The following is a 22,112-nucleotide window of genomic DNA, read 5'->3' as shown; positions in this document are numbered from 1 at the left end:
CCTATAAATTAGTTTTTTCCTCATTACAACTGAATTTAGAAAGACTTCTGAATACATTTTGCTCAAGTAAAAATAATTTTGTTCTGATAATGCCTTGGGGGGTGAGTGGGGTCAATTTTATCATAGAGCATTGCTCTATAGATGAACATTACGTCTACTGCATAAACCATGATAGTGTGTTAAAATACAACATGACAACCAGCAGTGTAGATCCGCCGGTCTCCGTGTATCATCCACATCGACAGTCACGTCACGTCTCACCGGGAGAGCATACAGGTACATTCATCGTCACTGATGTAGTGGCATGTCATTAAACGTTATCACGTGTGTTATTATTTGACTTAAATTCAAATACAGTAAATAATGTAAGGTCTGAAATATCCCATGATCTAAAACATTAAGTTTTTAATTAACTTGAATCTGTATCTTCTATAAAAGTTATTATTAACAGTAATACATTAACAGTCAATTAAACTATTCACAAATTCATAATAAACACAGCCTGAATGTAATTATATACACTGAACTGAAAATATATTAAGAGGAAAATGCCAATTTCTGGCATTACTTAAGTGTATTTCTTTAAATGATATTTAAACAGTAGGCTGCATGAACAAACTTTGGTGGCTGTTTCATGTTTTCACATTTTCTTCTACAGAAAGGAATTTTTCTCTGATGCAATGTTAAAATTTTTAAGTTTGCTTTAGAACGGTTGGTCAATCAAAAATCTAACTTTGTATAAATAAAGTTTTGATTGAAGAACAATATGTCTTGTCTTTATTGAGTTTCAAGCTGTTCACCACTTACAGTTTATTATTGTTAGTGTTAATATGTGTTAATAGTGATTAATCGATATTGATTCATTAACGTTAACAGTTGTCGATGTGTGTCCCTATAATAAAACGTTTTTAGGTTGCTGTCAATTTTAACTTAGTTTTAAACATAGAAAAACACATCTCAAGATCTCTGCATCCGGAACTTTGCTCTGTCCAGCTGTGTTTGATCGTAAGAATGCGTCCTCCTCTTGTGCTGTCTGCTGTCAGTATGTGTGGTTTGTTGTCTGTTCAGCTGGAGTTTTGCTTACTGTCCCCCGCTGACTAAGACTTGTAAAAACACAAAGCTGGTACTTCAAGCTTGAATTGCTCCGATGGAAGGAAAATGTCTTATTACGCTCCGGAGGCATGATTAATTGCATACATTTTTTTAATAGGTTAATTTTTATATAATTAAAAACATTTTTGACAATTCTAATTTAAATCAGTTTTCATGTGGCATTTTGTTGTTTGTAGAACTTTTGCTGTAGATGAAATTGTTAGTAATTGCATGGGCTATAAAGTAGCTACCAAATAGCAAGTAACTATGTGAAGTGTCTCATTATGTTCCCCTCTTCTACCACTGTAGGCATCAGTGGGCATGGTGCAGTTGTGGGTGTATGGCATTCTCGCCATCCTTCGTGTTCTCATCTCGCAGTCCACAGAGGACATCATTTTGTCTCGTATTCAAGAGCTTTCACTGTCACCAGACTTTCTCTCCTGTCCCACCATCCGCCAACTCTGTGATGATGACCCCTCACCCACTGTTGCCCAGCTTTCTGTTATGGAAGAGACCAATGGGGAGCCCCAGCGCTTCCCACCCGAGGAAACCTTCACCAGGTAAGTGATGTTCTGATGAAACCACTGTTTTTATTAATAATTTCAAATGAGCCTTTCTACTTTTCTCGTATTTCCTCTCTCTCTCTCATTCTATCTGTCTCTTTCTCCATCACTCTTGTCCTCTGCCAGGTTCTTATTGCAGTTGGTGGGGGTGTTGTTGGATGATATTGCCACCAAGCAGATGAAGGTTGACATGAGTGAGCAACAGCACACGTTTTACTGTCAGCAGCTGTGTACACTGCTCATGTGTCTCATCCACATCTTTAAATCAGATACACCCACCTATAGAGCCCATATATAGCCCTATATATCTTTATTTGAAAGAAATCCTACTTGGTTAGATATTCTGTTATCCAGAGCAATGACGTTCATACATTTTTAAAGGGATAGTTCACCTAAAATTCTGTCACTCTTTACTCACTCTTTTGTCGTTTCGAACTCATATGACTTGCTTATCTCGTGAAGTACAAAAAGGAGATGTTAGGCAGAATGTTAGGGTCTGACAGCCTCTGTCACCATTCACTTTCATTGAATGGTGATAGTTAAATGGTGACTGAGGCTAAAATTCTGCCTAACATTTCCTTTAGTGCTCAGTAGAAGCAAGAATATCATGTGGGTTTGGAACAAGGTTTTGGTTTGAAATTTTCAGGAATTGTTAGCTGCATCACCCATAATCCCACACTTTCCTCCCCCATCCAGGAATGTTCCGGCACATAATGGCGGCAGGAAGCAGGCTGCTGAAGGCAGAGGGAGGTGAGGGGGGTAGCTTTTATACCCTGGAAGGTCTTAACGGCATGGTGCTCCAGCTCATTACAACACACCCATCTCTGATCCTGCTCTGGTGTCAGGTCCTTCTCATCATCAACTACACCAACTACACCTGGTGGTCAGAGGTGCTTCAGATGCCCAGGTCCGACTACACACCATAATGCTAATGACAATTGCTGCTTAAAGGGATAGTTCACCCAAAAATGGCAATTCCATCATCATTTGCTCACTCTCGTGTTGTTCCAAACCTTTAAAACATTCTTTCTTATGAGGAACTCCATTACAGCATACTCTGGAAATGATGACATTAGGAAACTGAAAACTGAGGTTTCAAACTTGAACGGATTAGTGTGGACTAGGGATGTGCCAGGGTGGTCGACTAATAGACTATTTGTCCAACAACTGACTAGTCGATTAGTTAGGTTGACTACTAACATTAATATTTTTAGTGGTAGCGGTTTCAAATTAATTGAGAGACGCAACATCTTAGAGAGCATTTTTGCATGATTATAGCCTACTGTGCTTAACAGTGAATAACAGGTAGCAAAGTAAAAACCTTCTGCAAGAAGTATCGTCTCTTTAAAGGCTAAGTCTTTTTATATGCTACTGTTATAGCCATCAAAGCGCCGCATCAGCAATACATTTCAAGACTATCTCTGTCGTTAAATCCTCTGTGTTTGTGAGGTGCTTTGACACTGCTAAATTAAAATTTTGCAGTAAAAAAGGTTTAAATTGCTTGATGTCGTGAACTAGATGTGTATTATATTATCTTGCAGTTCTGCGCATTTGAATGCGCAGCAAGGATCACCTTGAGATTCCCAAGTGCTCTGGTTATATTGAAGCGTGTCATTCTGCATTCAGGATGCACTTAAGTGTCTTTTTGCTACTCTATATTGGAGCCTTTGTTACTAATTACTTTTCTTTGTTTTGTTCAATAAGATGTTATAGTTATTTAGCTTATTTATTTGTTAATTATCTGTTATTTACCATGTAAGCTGCACATGGTGTCCATATATCCATCTGAAGCATATGTTCGTGTTCACATGAACATAACAGAGCCTAATTATACATTATCATCCTTAAAGGGATAGTTCACCAAAAATGAAAATTATTTTCATTATCATTTTCTCGCCCTCATGCCATGCCAGATGTGTATTTTTTTTCTTCTGCTAAACTCAAATGAAGATTTTTAGAAGAATATTTAAGCTCTGTTGGTATATTCAATGCAAGTGAATGGTGGCCAGAAATTTTAAGCTCCAAAAAGCACATAAAGACAGCATAAAAGTAATCCATACGACTTCAGTGTTTAAATCCATGTCTTCAGAAGCAATATGATAGGTGTGGATACATTTTTTTTTTAGAATAATTTAACTGCATAAGTGTGCACACCCTTTTATAATTGGGTATGTGGCTGTGTTCAGAATCAAGTCATCAAGCTCTTGTGAAATAGTACACACCTGTCTTCACATGAAGTGACTCTGATAAACTCCAAATAAATCTCAGCTGTTCTTGTAGGATTTTTCTGACATCTTCTTGGTTGCATGCTACTGATTAATTAATACATCATGATGGCGCAGCGGATGGCCGCCTCCTATTGTTTTGTTGTTTTTGTTTGTTTGTCCTGTGTTTAGTAATATTTTTCCAGTCAGTTTTACCAGAGACGAACTGCTGAACATTCGACAGCTTATACCAGGCAGTCTTTTCCCGGTTTTTGAATATTCAGATGTTTTGCTGGACATTTTAGCCGGAGGCGCAGCTTTGCTGTTCAAGAGACGCAGGCGAGGGAGACGAGCAGGCATGCTGGACAAACTCCATCGGCACGGCTTTCGAACAGCGCTGCCGAGCATTCATCTTGCGAATCTCTGCTCTCTTCCTAACAAAACGGACGAACTACATTTCCTCACCCGCACAAACAAGGACTTTTCAACCTTGTGCTTCACAGAAACCTAGCTGAGTGAAGCCATTCCGGACAGCGCAGTACATCTGCCGGGCTTTCAGCTGTTCAAAGCGGATCGCATCGCGGAGTTAACGGGGAAAACACGAGGCGGGGGAACATGCTTTTACATCAGTGAAAGTTGGTGTACAGATGTAACAACGTTAAAGAGAATGTGCTGTCCTAATTTGGAAGCGCTCTTTATTAACTGTAAGCCTTTCTACTCGCCGCGGGAGTTTTCCTCGTTTATTCTGGTGAGTGTGTATATATCGCGCCAAACACGTGTTTGAATGCCACGCTGCAACAGCTGGCTGATCAAATCACAGACAGAGAACAACAATACCCGGACTCAGTTATTATTATTCTTGGGGATTTTAACAAAGAAAATCTCCCACGTGAACTGCCCAAATACGAACAGCACATTACATGCCCCACAAGAGACAGGAACATACTGGATCACTGCTACACAACAATAAAGGATGCATATTGCTCTGTCCCTAGAGCAGCTTTGGGACTCTCTGATCACTGTCTGGTTCATTTTCTTCCAACCTACAGGCAGAATTTAAAATCAACCAAGCCAATAGTAAGGACTGTAAACAGATGGACCAAAGAAGCAGAGCGGGAACTACAAACCTGCTTTGATTGCATGGATTGGAGTGTTTTTGAGGCTGCAGCCACAGACCTGGACAAGCTCACAGATACTCTTACATCATATATCAGTTTCTGTGAGGATATTTGCATTCCTACTAGGACTTATTTAAAGTTCAACAACAACAAACCGTGGTTTGCAGCATAGCTCAGGCAGCTTCATCAGGCCAAAGAGGATGCTTACAGGGGTGGGGATAAAAAACACACTGAACAAGGAAATCAGAGTGGCTAAAAGAAGATACTCTGAGAAGCTGAAGAACAAGTTTTCAGCTAACGACTCTGCATCAGTGTGGAGTGGCATGGAAAAACTCACAAATTCCAGGACTCCTACCCCCAACCCTGTGGTGGACCAACAACTGGCTGCCGACCTGAATGTGTTCTTCTGCAGTTTTGAAAGGCCCAATCTCACACCCCACACCCACTCTGACCTTTACTTCACACAAACACCAACACCTCCTACAACCCCCCTCCTCCCCCCTCCTGCTACTCAACCTGAACTTAAGATCTGTGAAGATGATGTGAGCCGCATCTTTTGGAAACAAAAGACGAGGATCATGGAAAGCTCCTGTCACCAAGACAAATTCCTTGTATGTGTAAGCATACTTGGCAATAAAGCTGATTCTGATTCTACAAGAGCCATGGACCACAAAGAGCTTACAAAGCATCAACGGGATCTCATTGTTGAAAGGTATCCCTCAGGTGAGGGCTACAAAAAAATGTCCAAATCAACATCAACAAGTGGAGAAAGTATGGCACAACAGTGACATTATCAAGAACAGGATGTCCCTCCAAAATTGATGAGAAGACAAAGAGAAAACTGGTCAGGGAGGCTGTCAAGAGGCCTACAGCAACATTAGAGGAGCTGCAGCTCTTTATGGCAAGTACTGGTTGCTCCTTACATGTGACAGCTATCTCCCGTATTCTGTCTAGGCTATGGGGCAGGGTGGCAAGACCAAGCCTTTTCTGATGAAAAAAAAAAAACATCCAAGCCCGGCAAAAACCTATATCCAGTCTCCCAAAACCATGTGGTTTAGACTGATTAGACCAAGATTGAACTTTTTGCCCAAAATTGTAAAAGGTATGTTTGGTGCAAAAACAACACAGCACATCAGCAAAAGAACACCATACCCATGGTGAAGCATTGTGGTGGCAGCATCATGCTTTGGGGCTGCTTTTCTTCAGCTGGAACTGGGGCTTTAGTGAAGGTGGAGGGAATCATGAATAGCTCCAAGTACCAGTCAGTTTTGGCACAGAACTTTCTGGCGTCTGTTAGAAAGCTGAAAATGAAGAGATCTTTCACCTTTCAGCATGACAATGATCCAAAGCACACATCCAAATCAACAAAAGAATGGCTTCAGCAAAAAAAAAAGATTAATGTTTTGGAATGGCCCAGCCAGAGCCCAAACCTGAATCCTATAGAAAATCTGTGGGGGGACCTGAAGAGGGCCATACACAGGAGATGCCCTCGCAATTTGACAGTTTGAAGAGTGAGAAAATATTCCCAAGTCAAGATGTGCCAAACTATTAGACTCCTATCCAAACAGACTGAGTGCTGTAATAAAATCAAAGGGTGCTTCAACTAAGTATTAGATATGCACAATTATACAGTGAGGTTATTCTGAGGTTTATTTTTTTCTCTGAAATGTGTCACTTTGATTTTCAGTGGCATTGCATAGGTTGTAATTTTTACATTTAAAGGTGCAAAAATTCTGATATGATTTATCTTTGTTTAATTTTTTACATCACAAAAACCTGCTGTTTTAACAGGTGTGTGTGTGTAGGCTTTATATATCCACTGTATGGATTTAGCCATTGGAGTCATATGGAATACTTTTATGCTGCCTTTATGTGTGTAGAGGAGTTTGAGTAGGAAGTACACGGAAGCCGGTTTCACAGCCCATGTGAGTCAACTTTTAATGCTATTGTTTTTCAGCTTCGCAGCAAAGTATTGGCTTTTCAGCTTCACAACTAAACACTGTACAGCGCACACGCGCGCACACACACAGCGTCTCTGGTCTCTCTCTTTCTGCCAGTCTGTCACTCCGGCAGCCTTTTAAAGCCCGTCTCCATCGTCACTGAAACGAGACACAGGTGTTTAATGTTAACAATCACCAGGTGATGGCCCTTACCGCTTCCTCTCTCCCCAGTGACAGACATACAAACACATCCCACTCCACAATGTGCTTTTTGGAGCTTCAAAGTTCTGGCCACCATTCACTTGCATTGAATAGACCAACAGAGCTGAGATATTCTTCTAAAAATCTTTGTTTGAGTTCAGCAGAAGAAAGTCATACACATCTGGCATGGCATGAGGGTGAGTAAATGTTCAGAGAATTTTCATTTTTGGGAGAACTATCTGTTTAACAACGACTAGTTGTTTAAAAAACTGACCTATAAGTCGATTATGAAAATTGGTAGTTTTGCACATCCCTAGTGTGGACGTGGCCTTAGTGAAATTTTGGTAGTTCTAGGAAATATGATGCTGATACAATTTTTAGGGGGTAAATGACAAATTGGCCTACCATTGATTGCCTGTGATTACATTTATATGCTTTTTAAGTGAGGCTTGAAATTGTTAGGCAAATTTGACACATGAAGGAGGCAAAGCCTGCAGTAAATCAGTTCTTGTTTTTTAATCACATTGTTACATTTTCTTTATTCGATATGTTTTTCTCCCTATCACTCTGTCAGGAGGCACAGTCTGTCCAGCACTAAGCTGCTGAGCCCACACTCATCTGGAGAGGAGGAGAGACCAGAGGGAAAACTGGCCATGTGTAACAGAGAGATTGTCAGACGAGGGGCCCTTATCCTCTTCTGTGACTACGTGGTGAGATTTCTCAAGCAGTGTTTACCATTTTTAGAGGAGTGAGCTCTTGAAGAACGCAGAATTGAGTTTTTAAGCAATGAGAAAAAAATGTGTTAGTTTGATTTTACCACTGGAAAAGGGTGTTTTTAGGGACAACACGAAACAGAGTGGCTTATTGCTTTTAGAAAATGAAACGCTGTGATAAAAGACAAAAATTCAATAAACACATTTTAGCTTTTTCAATGTTAAAATTCTTCATTCGTAGGTTGATTTAACCTAAAAGTGTAGCCCTGTGGCTCTGTTGCTCTATCAGAACATTGTTCTGTTTGTCTGAGCACCCTGTCCAGCCTGGCAACATTGGCTTAACCAATAGTGTGAGTTTGGGGTGGGACTATCTACTTGTACGACCAATGGAATATGGGGGAAGTTCTGTAGAATCTGTTTTGGTGATGCTAGTGGTGCAAAAATTGCACACTTTTATTAATAATAGCTGGCATAAACAATTCTTCAACCATGTAATTTATTATCATAAGCCTAACTGTAAGCTGCGCATTAATATAGATTTTGCAGTCACAGATGTGCGTCTATTTGCATTTTAATGCTTTTGAATGCCGTTCAGCCAGTCAGAATTAAGAGACACTTTATCATTTATAATTCACTTTTCTACTTGTTTCCTTCCCCCTCTCTCTCCTGGTTCAGTGTCAAAACCTGCACGACTCTGAGCATCTGACATGGCTGACAGTGAATCATGTGAGCGATCTGATCAATCTTTCCCATGAGCCACCAGTGCAGGATCTAATCAGTGCAGTGCACCGAAACTCTGCGGCCAGCGGCCTCTTCATACAGGCTATACAATCACGCTGCAATAACCTTTCTACTGTATGTACACAAATACCCATTTACTTTTTTATTTCTGCTTCTTTCTGTTGTTATATTTTCTGGAACTAACTGGTGTATTAAATGTGTAAATGTCCAGCCTGTGATGCTGAAGAAGACTCTACAGTGTCTGGAGGGCATTCACCTCAGTCAGTCTGGGGCTCTGCTCATGTTATATGTGGAAAAACTTCTCAATACGCCGTTCCATGTGCTGGCTCACATGGTGGACACACTCGCCTGCAGACGTGTGGAGATGCTGCTGGCCGAGACCTTACAAGTAAAACACACACGTACACAAACTCATACATAGCACCAAATTTTACAATAATTTTATGTTGATACAAATTCTGAAAACGAAATGGAAAAGATGGTTGTTAGTTTTTTAGGATATTCCAGTTGTCTGTTTCAAAGTGCCTAAAACAACAATATGCATCAGACAGCACGTGAATGGTCCATGGGCAGTCCTTGGTTGTCCATTGTCCGATGTGCCTGTGGTATATTACAATTGAAAATACTAGCAATTCTGATTTCCTTTTCATTGTAGAATAGTATAGCTCAGCTACCTCTGGAGGAGTTGGCCAGGATTCAGCAGTACCTTCAGACCAGTGGCCTTGCTCAGAGGTAGAGTGGAACTCATTGATATCTTCATTTCCTGTCTTATCAGTCCACTTATGAATTATGATTAGCTTGTTATGTGCACATTTTTCTATCACTTTTCTGTGAAGGATTGCTGTTTTGAAGTTCTCCCAAAAATTATTGTCAGAAATATGGTTTTATAATTGTGCGTTTGAGATTTACTGAGTTTCGCTAAATGTTCTTCTTTCTGATGTCAGGCATCAGCGGTTCTATTCCCTGCTGGATAGTTTCAGAGCCACCATTGCTGAAGATACCGTGAGCCCTGCTGCCCCCATTACCTCACACCCACTGGATGGGGACCTGCCCCCTCCCCTCAAAAATGTTGAACCCAACAAGGTCTGTGACTTACAGCTGTAATATTAGTACTGATGTCTTCTATGATGTAGTACTTTGTATTAATATGTGTGTATTTGCAGGAGTGGTATGTTGCTCTGGTGAAATCTCAGTGTTGTTTGAGAGGTGAAGGAGCTCTATTTGAAACCACAGAGCTGCTGACCAAACTTCCCCAATCTGACCTAAACAAAATAATGACTTGTAAGGTAAAGACCACTTACTTGTATGTTTCTCATTTAATAAAACACACACACATGCAGTACAAACACGCACATACACTGATGTGTCATTTTACTTGCAGGACTTTAACCTGTGTCTGCTGGCATCATGTCTGAGTGTTGGAATGCAGAGGATGCGTAAGGATCATGGGGCAGTTTTATTTGAGACAGCTCAACTGGTGGCCTTTGAGCGATTGGCTGGTATCATAGAGCTCCTCCCTTCCCCTCACCAGCCTCTCCTCTCTTCCTCCAAGACATCTGTGGATGCCTACAGGGAGAAACTCAATAAAGTGTATGGTGAGTAACTGTTAGAATGAAGTTTATTTACCAAGTATGCTTGCAAAGTTACAAGGGAAAAGCCAGTTTTCCCAAATGCAATACAGTTCACTATTTCCAGTGTTTACGTATTGAAAGAAAAATGCCCAACAGACGTAGTTTAAAGGTGCGGTCAAACTTCACTTCGCGCACCATTCACTCCCTTTCAAATGCATCTGAAAGCAGGAGACCAGAAACGCAAGCTCATGCGAAGAAATTTCGTTCTCCACTGCGTACAAGAGATGAAGTTTGGCAAACTCTGACCTACGAATCCGTATGACAAGAGGACATGTGACCAATATGTTTTGTTGCAGAAAAGTGAGTAGACAATACATTTTAACATTTAAAAAAATATTTTATTAGTTATTTGTGATGTATTATTTACTTATACCAGAAGCCCTCCCGCGTGACATCATATCCTGTTCCGTTTCAAAAATTTGCGTGCTCAAAGCCTAGTGTGACCGTCCCTTAAATCAGACAGAATAAATATAAATGTAATTTGCCTAATTTGCCTAACTATATAGACTGTACATACTGTACAAAGTGTAAGTGTATGGAAATTATCATGTGTCTAAAGGTGCTGGAGGCCAGCAGTGATGACTTTATTTTTACTGTAAACAGTGACCATTAAAGTGTTAGTTTACCCAAAAATGAAAATTCTCTCATCATTTACTCACCCTGATAGTAAAAGAGGACTTAAATATTGATCTGTTCCTCACCCATACCTATCATATCACTTCTGAAGATATCGATTTAAGCACTGGATTCGTATGGATTACTTTTATGCTGCCTTTATGTCCTTTTTGGACCTTCTGAATTTTGGTCACCATTCACTTGCATTTTGAGGACCAACAGAGCTGAGATGTTCTTCTAAAAATCTTTGTGTTCTGCAGAAGAAAGTAAGTCATACACATCTGGGATGGCATGAGGGTGAGTAAATGCTGAGAAAATTTTCATTTTTGGGTGAACTATCCCTTTAAGTCAGTCAGCTTGAGATTAGCTAAAAAATCAGATTTTTTCGGCTTGTGTGAACATAATGCCTAATTGCATGTGTTTTGCAGGTGAGCCTGGGTTTTATCAGACTGTGATGAGTCTGTGTGGGGTGTTGAGTCAGTATCTGCTGTCTCTGTCCAAATTGCCCTCCTCACTACACAATCCCAAAGACAGAGAGGCGCTCATTACCACCTTCAGCACCCTCGCCATAGAGGTAAGACACACACACGCAAACACACTTCTAGTACATTAGTAGCTACTACTTACTGATACGTCCCTCTTAAGTAGCATGTTTTTAAAGGAATAGTTCAGGTTAAATACAACTTAAGCTCTGTCAACTGTGGCAGGGTGGGCAAGAGACAGAGACAGAGACAGTTGGTGTGGCGTCAAGCCTCGGAGAGGCATTTATTGGAAACAGTAATAAACGTAAAATGTCCAAAAGGGGGTAATAAAGTGTCCAGGGGGAATAGTGTTCATAATAAAAGGGGAATCTGGCATCCTCGCGGTGAACGGGGCTCCGTGAAAGGGCGGGGTAGTGTCCATAGGATAGCCCAGGCACGGGCTGGGTCAGTCGGCCGCTCACGCTCCCCTCCAAAGTCCACGGCGCGAAGGGCGGTGGTGTCACTGGCGGCCTGTCTTCCCAGGCCTGCGGCAAGCATGAGGGGAAGGTGGCCCGGCATCTAGCCTGTCGGTGGCAACGTGAGCAGTTCATCTCCGGCGACTCATTAACGCGTCCGGAGGTCTGAAGAACGGGTCCGGCAGCACACCATCTCGTTCAGCTCTGAACCCTCCCAGCTCTGGTCCTGGGTGTGCGAGGATGCCAGTGTGTGCACACATAGAGATTTGAAGTCGGCTCCCCGAGAAGAGGTGTGCTCTGCATTTTAAAGACAGCGGTGATCTGAAGCATTACACTATGTAACACAATTTTTGTTCCTGGGTAGTAAGTGTTATTTCCTAATTGCTTATGCCTCAAAAGTATAGAAAATGGCCATTATTCCCCACAAACATTGCTTTTGTGACCATGAAATTTACCTATTTCTGATCCAAATTAACATGTATTTATACTAAAGTAATACAAAAATGACTACAAAAGATATAGAAGTGAGTAGTTTTTCGAGATTTACGATTATACTGTAAATCACTTTCATGAATCAGCCCCCAAATGTAGTCTCCCATCATGTTCTCGTTATACTGTCCTTGGTAGCGGCATTCAAAGTCCAGTATATCCTGGTGGAAGCACTCGCCTTGCTCCTCCGAGTACGCTCCCATGTTCTCCTCGAATTTATCAAGATGAGCATCAAGGATATGGACTCTGTGCGACATCCTACAGCCCATTGTGCTGTAGTTCTTCACCAGAGTCTCAAACAGCTCCACATAGTTTTCGGCCTTGTGATTGCCCAGGAAGCCCCGAACCACTGCGACAAAGCTGTTCCAAGCCACTTTCTCCTTACTAGTGAGCTTCTTGGGGAATTCATTGCACTCCAGGATCTTCTTTATCTGTGGTCCGACGAAGACACCAGCTTTGACCTTTGCCTCAGACAGCTTAGGGAAGAAGTCTTGAAGGTACTTGAAGGCTGCCGACTCCTTATCTAGAGCTCTGACAAATTGTTTCATAAGGCCCAATTTGATGTGCAGTGGTGGCATCAGCACCTTCCGGGGGTCCAACAGTGGCTCCCACTTGACGTTGTTCCTCCCCACAGAGAACTCGGTCCACTGTGGCCAGTCACGCCTGTGGTAATGCGCCTTGGTGTCCCTGCTGTCCCAAAGGCAAAGATAGCAGGGAAACTTAGTAAAACCACCTTGGAGACCTATCAGGAATGCCACCATTTTGAAGTCTCCTATGACCTCCCAGCCGTACTCATCATACTTCAAGGCGTCCAGCAAGGTCTTGATATGTATCCACTTAGGCAGCTGGAACTAAACTGAACTGGTGGGCTTAAGGCCCCTGTATTTAAACTACTATTTATATCACTGGAAAATTCCACCAAAGTTCTACCAAGTTTACTCAGCACTGAATCTATCTGGAATGTTCTGGAAAATAGGTAAATTTCAAAATATCACTGTCCTGGTCACAAAAGCAAAGATTGTGGGGAGTAATAGCCATTTTCTATGCTTTTGAGGCATAAGCAATTAGGAAATAACACTTACTACCCAGGAACCAAAAAAATAAATAAAAAAATTGTTACACGGTGTTATACCCATCAGGTGTGCTTTGTTCACCGCTGACCAAACGAGGCTTATTAATTATGCACCTCTTCTCGCTCTCTCGCCCAACTCCCATCGTGAGCCTGGCTGAAGGACGGCCCTAAGAGGCGGGGCGACGATGACAAGCCGAAGAGCCGGATCATTCCGCCACACAACATAGCAATATGCTGTCGATTACCCCAAAAATAACCAAAACACAGTTTGTTAAAACCAAGGAAAAGTGTGTTTGATGTAATACGCTTACAATGGAAGTCAAAGGAGCAAGTCTACAGAAGTGCAAATAAATGCAACTGTGACAGTGTAACTTTTGACACAAATGATACACATGCTTGCATCGTAATGATGAGTGAATCGCTTGAGACTGTGATGAATCACTATCTAACCTTGTCTTTGCAAAGTTTTATCTAACTCATATAACTTTAAACTCATGCCGTGTTCACTTATGACTATCCACAATGCACTTAATACTTTGAGCAGACTCACATCACAGGAATTGTGTTGATAAGTTAAAAGTTTTCCACCTCAAAAGGACAATTTTGACAACTTTATAGCTGTCAAAGACATTTTAACTTGAGTCAGTACATTACGGAAAGTATTCCCACTTCGTACAGTTTAGAAAAATTTACAGCTCGAATATCAAACATGTTTAACTTATATCACCAAGTTATGAAAAGTATTCTCACCTCAAAAGGGACAATTCAGACAACTGAACAGCTCAAATAACAAACATTTTTAACTTGCGTCATTAAGTTCTGAAAAGTCAAAAGGACAATTTAGACAACTTTACAGCTCAAATAACAAAAGTGTGCTTTAAGAAAAATATGAGCTTCACATTTTTGCTTTTTAAAGCGATAGTTTAACTTGTATATGACCAGAGATATTCTCTTTAAATGTATTTTTTTCTTGTTGATCAGTTAGCGCATGCAATGTTGACAGAGTCTGTCTCTGTCTGTGTAGGTGGTGGTGTGGCGTTTGCTGCAGGATCAGCTGCCTCTGAGTGTAGATATTCAGATGAGTCTATCGTGTCTGTGTCTGGCTCTCCAGCAGCCGGCAGTGTGGACACACTTCACTTCCCCTTCCTACCTCACACACACCTGCTCCATCATCCACTGTATACAGCTCCTCATCCATGCAGGTGTGTGTATGTGTGTAAAACATTCCAACAAAACCCTGTGTGAAGAAAATGTGACGTGGTCTATGCGGTGTGTATGGGTAAAACAATCAATATTCATTTTGTGATTATGGTTTTATGTATGTGTTATGTAGTCGCTGTTAGTCCTGGTGACCAGCTTCTGAGGCCGGAGAGGTGTGCTAACTCATACAGTGAGTTAGCACACACACAACTTACACACCGATCCGTGAAAACCACAATGGCAAATGTTAATGTAATGTGTTTTTCAGATCAGCGTGAATGGCGGTGTTGTGAGATCATGGCTGAGCTGGTCGAAGGACTGCAGAGTGTGCTGGCTCTGGGTCACCATAGAAACAAGAACATCCCAGCATTCCTTACGCCAACCCTACAGAATGTCATCATCAGCCTGGCCAGACTGCCCCTCGTAAACAGCTACACCTGCATCCCGCCACTGGTGAGAGTATTTGTGATTGTTTTTGTACGTTGTGTCTTTATGTGTTCAGAACTGTAAGTGATTGTGTTTTTGGATATTGTATTTCACAGGTCTGGAAACTGGGCTGGTCCCCCAGGCCTACTGGAGAGTTTGGGACAGCGTTGCCAGAGATTCCAGTAGAGTTCCTGCAAGAAAAAGATGTCTTCAGAGAGTTTTTTTACCGCATTAACACTCTGGGTATGAGAGATAGGGGGATTGGGATCTGTCTCTTTAAAAGTAGTTATGATGTGGTGTTTTGAGTTACCTTAAATGAAAAGTTCACCCCAAAATTATAATTCATGCATCAATTACTCACCCCTCATGTTTTCTCAAAATCCTATGACTTTCTTTCTTCTGCAGAACACAAACAAAGATATTTTGAAGGTTATATGATGTGTTCATTCAGTGCAAGTCAATGGGGTCCAGAATGTTCAAGCTCCAAAAAAGACAAAGGCAGCATAATGGTAATTCATATGACTCAAGCGGTTTAATCCGTCTTTCTAAGAGATACGATTGATTTTCAGGGAGAAACAGACCAAAATGAAACTCCTTTTTCACTATAAATCTTGACATATGCTGTCTCTTTGGCATGTTCATGAGAGAAGCTTGTTCACACTTCCTTGTGCTTGAGGCATGCGCAGAGCACTTTATACACGCATGCATCAAAGCATGAGAAAGTGCTTACTGTCCTTTTTGTAGGCTGAAAGTTTTGGACCCCATTGACTTGCATTGTTTGGACAAACACAACGTCATATATGCAGGTGCTGGTCATATAATTAGAATATCATCAAAAAGTTGATTTATTTCACTAATTCCATTCAAAAAGTGAAACATTTATATTCATTTATTACACACAGACTGATATATTTCAAACATTTATTTCTTTTAATTTTGATGATTATAACTGACAACTAAGGAATATCCCAAATTCAGTATCTCAGAAAATTAGAATATTGTGAAAAGGTTCAATATTGAAGACACCTGGTGCCACACTCTAATCAGCTAATTAACTCAAAACACCTGCAAAGGCCTTTAAATGGTCTCTCAGTCTAGTTCTGTATGCTACACAATCATGGGGAAGACTGCTGACTTGACAGTTGTCCAAAAGACGACCATTGACACGTTGCACAAGGAGGGCAAGACACAAAAGGTCATTGCAAAAGAGGCTGGCTGTTCACAGAGCTCTGTGTCCAAGCACATTAATAGAGAGGCGAAGGGAAGGAAAAGATGTGGTAGAAAAAAGTGTACAAGCAATAGGGATAACCGCACCCTGGAGAGGATTGTGAAACAAAACCCATTCAAAAATGTGGGGGAGAACCACTACGCACAGACGTATGCAAGACATGGGTTTCAGCTGTCGCATTCCTTGTGTCAAGCCACTCTTGAACAACAGACAGCGTCTGAAGCGTCTCGCCTGGGCTAAAGACAAAAAGGACTGGACTGCTGCTGAGTGGTCCAAAGTTATGTTCTCTGATGAAAGTAAATTTTGTATTTCCTTTGGAAATCAGGGTCCCAGAGTCTGGAGGAAGAGAGGAGAGGCACACAATCCACGTTGCTTGAGGTCCAGTGTAAAGTTTCCACAGTCAGTGATGGTTTGGGGTGCCATGTCATCTGCTGGTGTTGGTCCACTGTGTTTTCTGAGGTCCAAGGTCAACGAAGCCGTGTACCAGGAAGTTTTAGAGCACTTCATGCTTCCTGCTGCTGACCAACTTTATGGAGATGCAGATTTCATTTTCCAACAGGACTTGGCACCTGCACACAGTGCCAAAGCAACCAGTATCTGGTTTAAGGACCATGGTATCCCTGTTCTTAATTGGCCAGCAAACTCGCCTGACCTTAACCCCATAGAAAATCTATGGGGTATTGTGAAGAGGAAGATGCGATATGCCAGACCCAACAATGCAGAAGAGCTGAAGGCCACTATCAGAGCAACCTGGGCTCTCATAACACCTGAGCAGTGCCACAGACTGATCGACTCCATGCCATGCCGCATTGCTGCAGTAATTCAGGCAAAAGGAGCCCCAACTAAGTATTGAGTGCTGTACATGCTCATACTTTTCATGTTCATACTTTTCAGTTGGCCAAGATTTCTAAAAATCCTTTCTTTGTATTGGTCTTAAGTAATATTCTAATTTTCTGAGATACTGAATTTGGGATTTTCCTTAGTTGTCAGTTATAATCATCAAAATTAAAAGAAATAAACATTTGAAATATATCAGTCTGTGTGTAATGAATGAATATAATATACAAGTTTCACTTTTTGAATGGAATTAGTGAAATAAACTTTTTGATGATATTCTAATTATATGACCAGCACCTGTACTTCTAAAAAATCTTAATTTGTGTTCCACAAAAGAAAGAAAGTCATATGAGTTTAAGATGGCATAAGGGTGAGAAAATGAGAGAATTATCAGTTTTGGGTGAACTATTAATGGGATGTTCCAGCTTCAATACAAGCTCTGTTGACAGCATCTGTGATATGCTGTTGATTACAGAAGTAATGTACTGTATATAGACTTAAATATATAGACTTAAGTTAGTTTGGAAAAAACGAAAACAAAAAATGCTTAAGTCAACAGTTTTTTGTTTTTTGCCTCAGATGCTAACTTGCATTTAATATATTCCTTTATTCCATGGAGGTTTAGAGACGTTAAAGATGTTATTATTTAAGAGAAATAAGTCACTGTTTATTGCTAGCCTTTTGTATGATGTTTGGTTATTACACTGTGGTTTGATTTCAAGTCATGTGTTCTTCCTATAGGCTGGAGCAGTCGTACACAGTTTGAGGAAACATGGGCCACTCTGTTGGGAGTGCTGGTCACTCAGCCAATCACGATGGACCAAGAGAAGGAGACCCAGCAAGAGGTGAATCATTTGATTTCCATCAAAAAGGAAACTGTCCACTCACATGGGTACTGGATGTATTTGTGTTTTGTTATTGATGAAATGTACATGGGTGGTAGATGAGACACGTCTGTTTGTGTTTCAGGAGGATCTGGAGAGGACTCAGATAAATGTACTGGCAGTGCAGGCGATCACATCTCTGGTGCTGAGTGCCATGACACTACCAACGGCAGGAAATCCAGCCATCAGCTGCCCTGAACAGCAACCCCGAAACAAAATCCTTAAAGCTCTGAACACTAGGTATGTACACTTCTTTTGCCTTGTTTTGTTACTTTTTTATTGTGTCTCTAGGGAGCTTTTAACACTTAATCCTAGGTTAATATATTTCTGCATTATTTTGTTCCATTTTTCACAGTATCCATACTTTATCCTGGGTTAGTAATTATTCCTGGGTAGTCAGGTTTAGAGATGTCAAGTCAAGGTTTATTTATATAGCACATTTAAAAACAACAGAAATTGACCTAAAGTGCTGCACAATTCAGAAAAACACAATAGAATCATAAATATTATAATAAAACTAAAATTAAGGAAGGAATGACCACTGACTTAAAGGAATAGGTCACCCAAAAATTAAAATTATCTTGTCATTTACTCACCCTCATGCCATCCTAGATGTGTACGACTTTCTTCTGCTGAAAACAAAGATTTTTAGAAGAATATTTCAGCTATGTTGGTCCATTCAAGTGAATGGTGACCAAACCTTTGAAGCTTCAAAAAGCACACAAATGCAGCATAACAATTATCCATACAACTCCAGTGGTTAAATCCATATCTTCAAAAGCAATATGATAGGTGTGGATGAGAAACAGATCTATATTTAAGTCCTTTTTTACTATAAATCTACACCTTCACTAGCCCTCCTATGTGAATTCTCGAGTGGACCGAGTTCTTCTTCTGTTTTTTTAGCGATTTGCATTCTTTGTGCATATCCTGACATACTGTGCAGGGAGGAGAAAGAAACAAAAAGGGAAGGATAAAGCAAAGTAAAAGAATAAATAAATCATATTCTCTCAACAGCCCAGTAGGTGGCAATATGCACGTAAAATGCGAATTGGCCAAAATACGGATTTAAATAGAAAGAGACTTAAATATTTATCTATTTCTCACCTACAACTATTAAATCAATTCTGAAGATATGGATTTAACTGAACGAGTCATCTTCATTACTTTTCAGCTGCCTTTATGTGATCTTTGGAGCTTCAAAGTTCTGGCCACCATTCACTTGCATTATATGGACCAACAGAGCTGAGATATTCTTCTAAAAATCTTTGTTTGTGTTCAGCAGAAGAAAGTCATAGACATCAGGGATGGCATGAGGGTGAGTAAATGATAAGAAAGTGTTCATTTTTGGGTGAACTGTTCCTTTAACTTGGAGTTAAAAAGTGTGTAATTGTTTTTTTTTTTGTTTGTTTGTTTTTTTGGAGTATTTTTTTTTTTCTTTGCTTGTATTAAGCTACTAATTGTTTAGATGTGCATAGTAAATTGTGCGTGTTTGCAGGTATGGCCGTAAGCTGAGTGTAATCAGAGGTATGGTTGAGCATGAAATTCAGACCATGGTGTCCAAGAGGGACAACATCGCCACACACTTCCCCTATCAAGCTTGGGACCCTGTGCCATCTTTATCAGCCTCACTGGCAGGTCAGTGTCCAGTAAAATGGTTCTCTTACTCTGTAGGTACTTGCTCATTTTGTCATTATGTTCATGACCTTTGTGTATATGTGTACGTCTTCTAACTCAGGCACCCTGATCAGTCACGAGAAACTCCTTCTGCAGATAAACACAGAGAGGGAGATGGGCAACATGGACTACAAACTGGGTCAAGTTAGTAATCCAGAACATGAAAAACACTTGAATCATTCTAATGCTGTTTTAAATGGACATTTATTCACTTTTATGTCTGCATTTTACTTACAATATTTATGCACTTTGCAGGTGTCAATTCACTCAGTGTGGTTAGGAAATAATATCACCCCTCTGAGGGAGGAAGAGTGGGGTGAGGATGAGGAAGATGAAATGGATGCACCAGCACCTCCCTCACCACCATTATCACCAATCAACTCCAGGTCAGACCACACACGCACGCACACACACACACACTGATTCTCTACTAGTTTGAGTTACTAGTAATACAACTTCTTAAAACCGGGACCCAGCATCCTCCAGGCTGATGCTGTCTGTCTTCTCACCCTGTTCAGAAAGCGCCGTGCTGGGGTTGACATCCACTCCTGCTCCCAGTTCCTCCTGGAGCTCTACAGCCAGTAGACCCTCCCAGGCAACCCCAGCAGTAGGAAGACACCTGTTGTGCTCATCAGTGAGGTGGTCAGATCGGTGAGTTTGTGCTTGCATTTACATTTAAATGCTTTTATCCAAAGAGAATTACAAAAATGAGTAATTCCACAATACTACTAGTAATTCAACCGAGGGAAATGGTAACACAAGACATGCAGCAATTAGAGATGGATCGATATATCGGTTTTACCAATTAATCTGTGCTGAGAGTTTCTTTTTGGAACTATCGGTTATCTGCAAAAATCTGTGCTGATAGTTGCCGATATTTTTTTTTTTTTTTTTTAATTTATTTATTTTTTTTATTCCTAAGTGTCGCTCTGTGGCCGTGATCTACAGTATAACAGCAACCTGTAGAAGTGGAATAAAAACAATCACTGATGCCTCATGGGGATTTTATAAAAATATTTTCATCATTGACAATATTCATCCATATTTTTATCCTCACTTTCATGCATATTTTGTTGCAAAGAAAAATGTGACTATATGAAAATGTGCCCCGTCAGCACATATATCACCGTCTCCAACTTCATATCTTGTGAACAATAATAAATGTTTTTCCTCATTAAACCTCATTTGGTGAAATATATACTGTATATACAGTACTGTGCAAAAGTTTTAGGCACTTGTGAAAAATGTTGCATAGTGAGGATGTCTTCAAAAAATAATGCCACAGATAGTTTTCATTTATCAATTAACGTCATACAAAGTCCAGTAAACAAAAACAAGCTAAATCAATATTTGGTGTGACCACCTTTGCCTTAAAACCAGCCCCAATTCTCCTAGGTACACCTGGACACAGTTTTTCTTGGTTGTTGGCAGATAGGATTAAGCTTCTTGGAGAATTCACCACAGTTCTTCTATCTATTTAGGCTGTCTCAGTTGCTTCTGTTTCTTCATGTAATCCCAGACTGACTCGATGTTCAGTGGGGGGCTCTGTTGGGGCAATGCCATCTCATGCAGAGCGCCCTGTTCTTCTATTCTGATCTTTTCTATTTGCAAAAGTAATGTTTGGGAGTCTAAAATGTATTTTTCCTATTGACACACTAAAGCTGAAGATATAAATAACCATCTGAATACAAAAGTTTTTGTGAAACACCTTAAGTGCCTAAAACTTTTGCACAGTACTGTATATACAGTATATATGTATGTATATGTGTATATATATTTATGTGTGTGTTTGTGTGTGTGTATGTATGTATATATATATATGTGTATATGTATGTGTGTGTATATATATATATATATATATATATATATAAAAAAAAAATTTTTTTTTTTTTTTATGCTTGAGCATCTCAGCCTATTTCTGCAGTTGTGTAAGTGATTTCTGTTTCTCTCTTTCAGCTGCTGGCAGTGTCTGATCTCTTCACAGAGAGGAATCAGTTTGATATGATGTTCTCCACTCTGACTGAGCTGCAGAAGGTCCATCCACCAGAAGATGAGATCCTCAACCAGTACCTCGTGCCGGCTATCTGCAAAGCAGCTGCAGTGCTGGGCATGGTGAGTGCGTACATATGGACCTCTGACCCAACAGATGCAAAAACAATCAATCACTATATCTTAAAGCAGTTATTGCTTTTTATTTCTTTTCTCCCCAATTTGGAATGGCCAATTCCCAATGCACTCTCAGTCCTCGTGGTGGCGTAGTGACTCGCCTCAATCTGGGTGGCGGAGCACGAATCTCAGTTGCCTCCGTGTCTGAGACCGTCAATCTGCACATCTTATGTGGCTTGTTGAGCGCGTTACTGCAGAGACATAGCGCGTGTGGAGGATTCACACTGTTCTCCGCGGCATCCACGCACAGCTCACCACGCACCCCACCAAGAGCGAGAACCACATTATAGTAACCACGAGGAGGTTACCCCATGTGACTCTACCCTCCCTAGCAAATGGGCCAATTTGGTTGCTTAGGAGATCTGGCTGGATACACTC

General features: G+C 40.7%; 1 protein-coding gene across 1 annotated transcript in view; it reads left to right on the top strand.

The window, feature by feature from the left end:
* Positions 1–22,112, top strand: part of LOC127444768 (huntingtin-like) — a 96,823-nt gene that overhangs the window by 66,334 nt on the left and 8,377 nt on the right. Inside the window, 21 exon segments of the mRNA XM_051704319.1 lie at positions 1,402–1,652; positions 1,782–1,924; positions 2,352–2,562; positions 7,693–7,828; positions 8,507–8,686; positions 8,784–8,960; positions 9,228–9,304; positions 9,517–9,655; positions 9,736–9,858; positions 9,954–10,167; positions 11,247–11,392; positions 14,341–14,518; positions 14,650–14,969; positions 15,059–15,185; positions 17,749–17,852; positions 17,977–18,131; positions 19,390–19,529; positions 19,630–19,712; positions 19,824–19,954; positions 20,087–20,219; positions 21,525–21,680. Of these exon segments, the coding sequence (XP_051560279.1) occupies positions 1,402–1,652; positions 1,782–1,924; positions 2,352–2,562; positions 7,693–7,828; positions 8,507–8,686; positions 8,784–8,960; positions 9,228–9,304; positions 9,517–9,655; positions 9,736–9,858; positions 9,954–10,167; positions 11,247–11,392; positions 14,341–14,518; positions 14,650–14,969; positions 15,059–15,185; positions 17,749–17,852; positions 17,977–18,131; positions 19,390–19,529; positions 19,630–19,712; positions 19,824–19,954; positions 20,087–20,219; positions 21,525–21,680 (3,324 nt within the window).

Source organism: Myxocyprinus asiaticus, chromosome 8 (assembly GCF_019703515.2).
Source record: "Myxocyprinus asiaticus isolate MX2 ecotype Aquarium Trade chromosome 8, UBuf_Myxa_2, whole genome shotgun sequence".
NCBI lineage: Eukaryota > Metazoa > Chordata > Actinopteri > Cypriniformes > Catostomidae > Myxocyprinus > Myxocyprinus asiaticus.
Note: the sequence above shows the minus strand (reverse complement) of the source record. Positions and strands in the feature narration are given on the sequence as shown.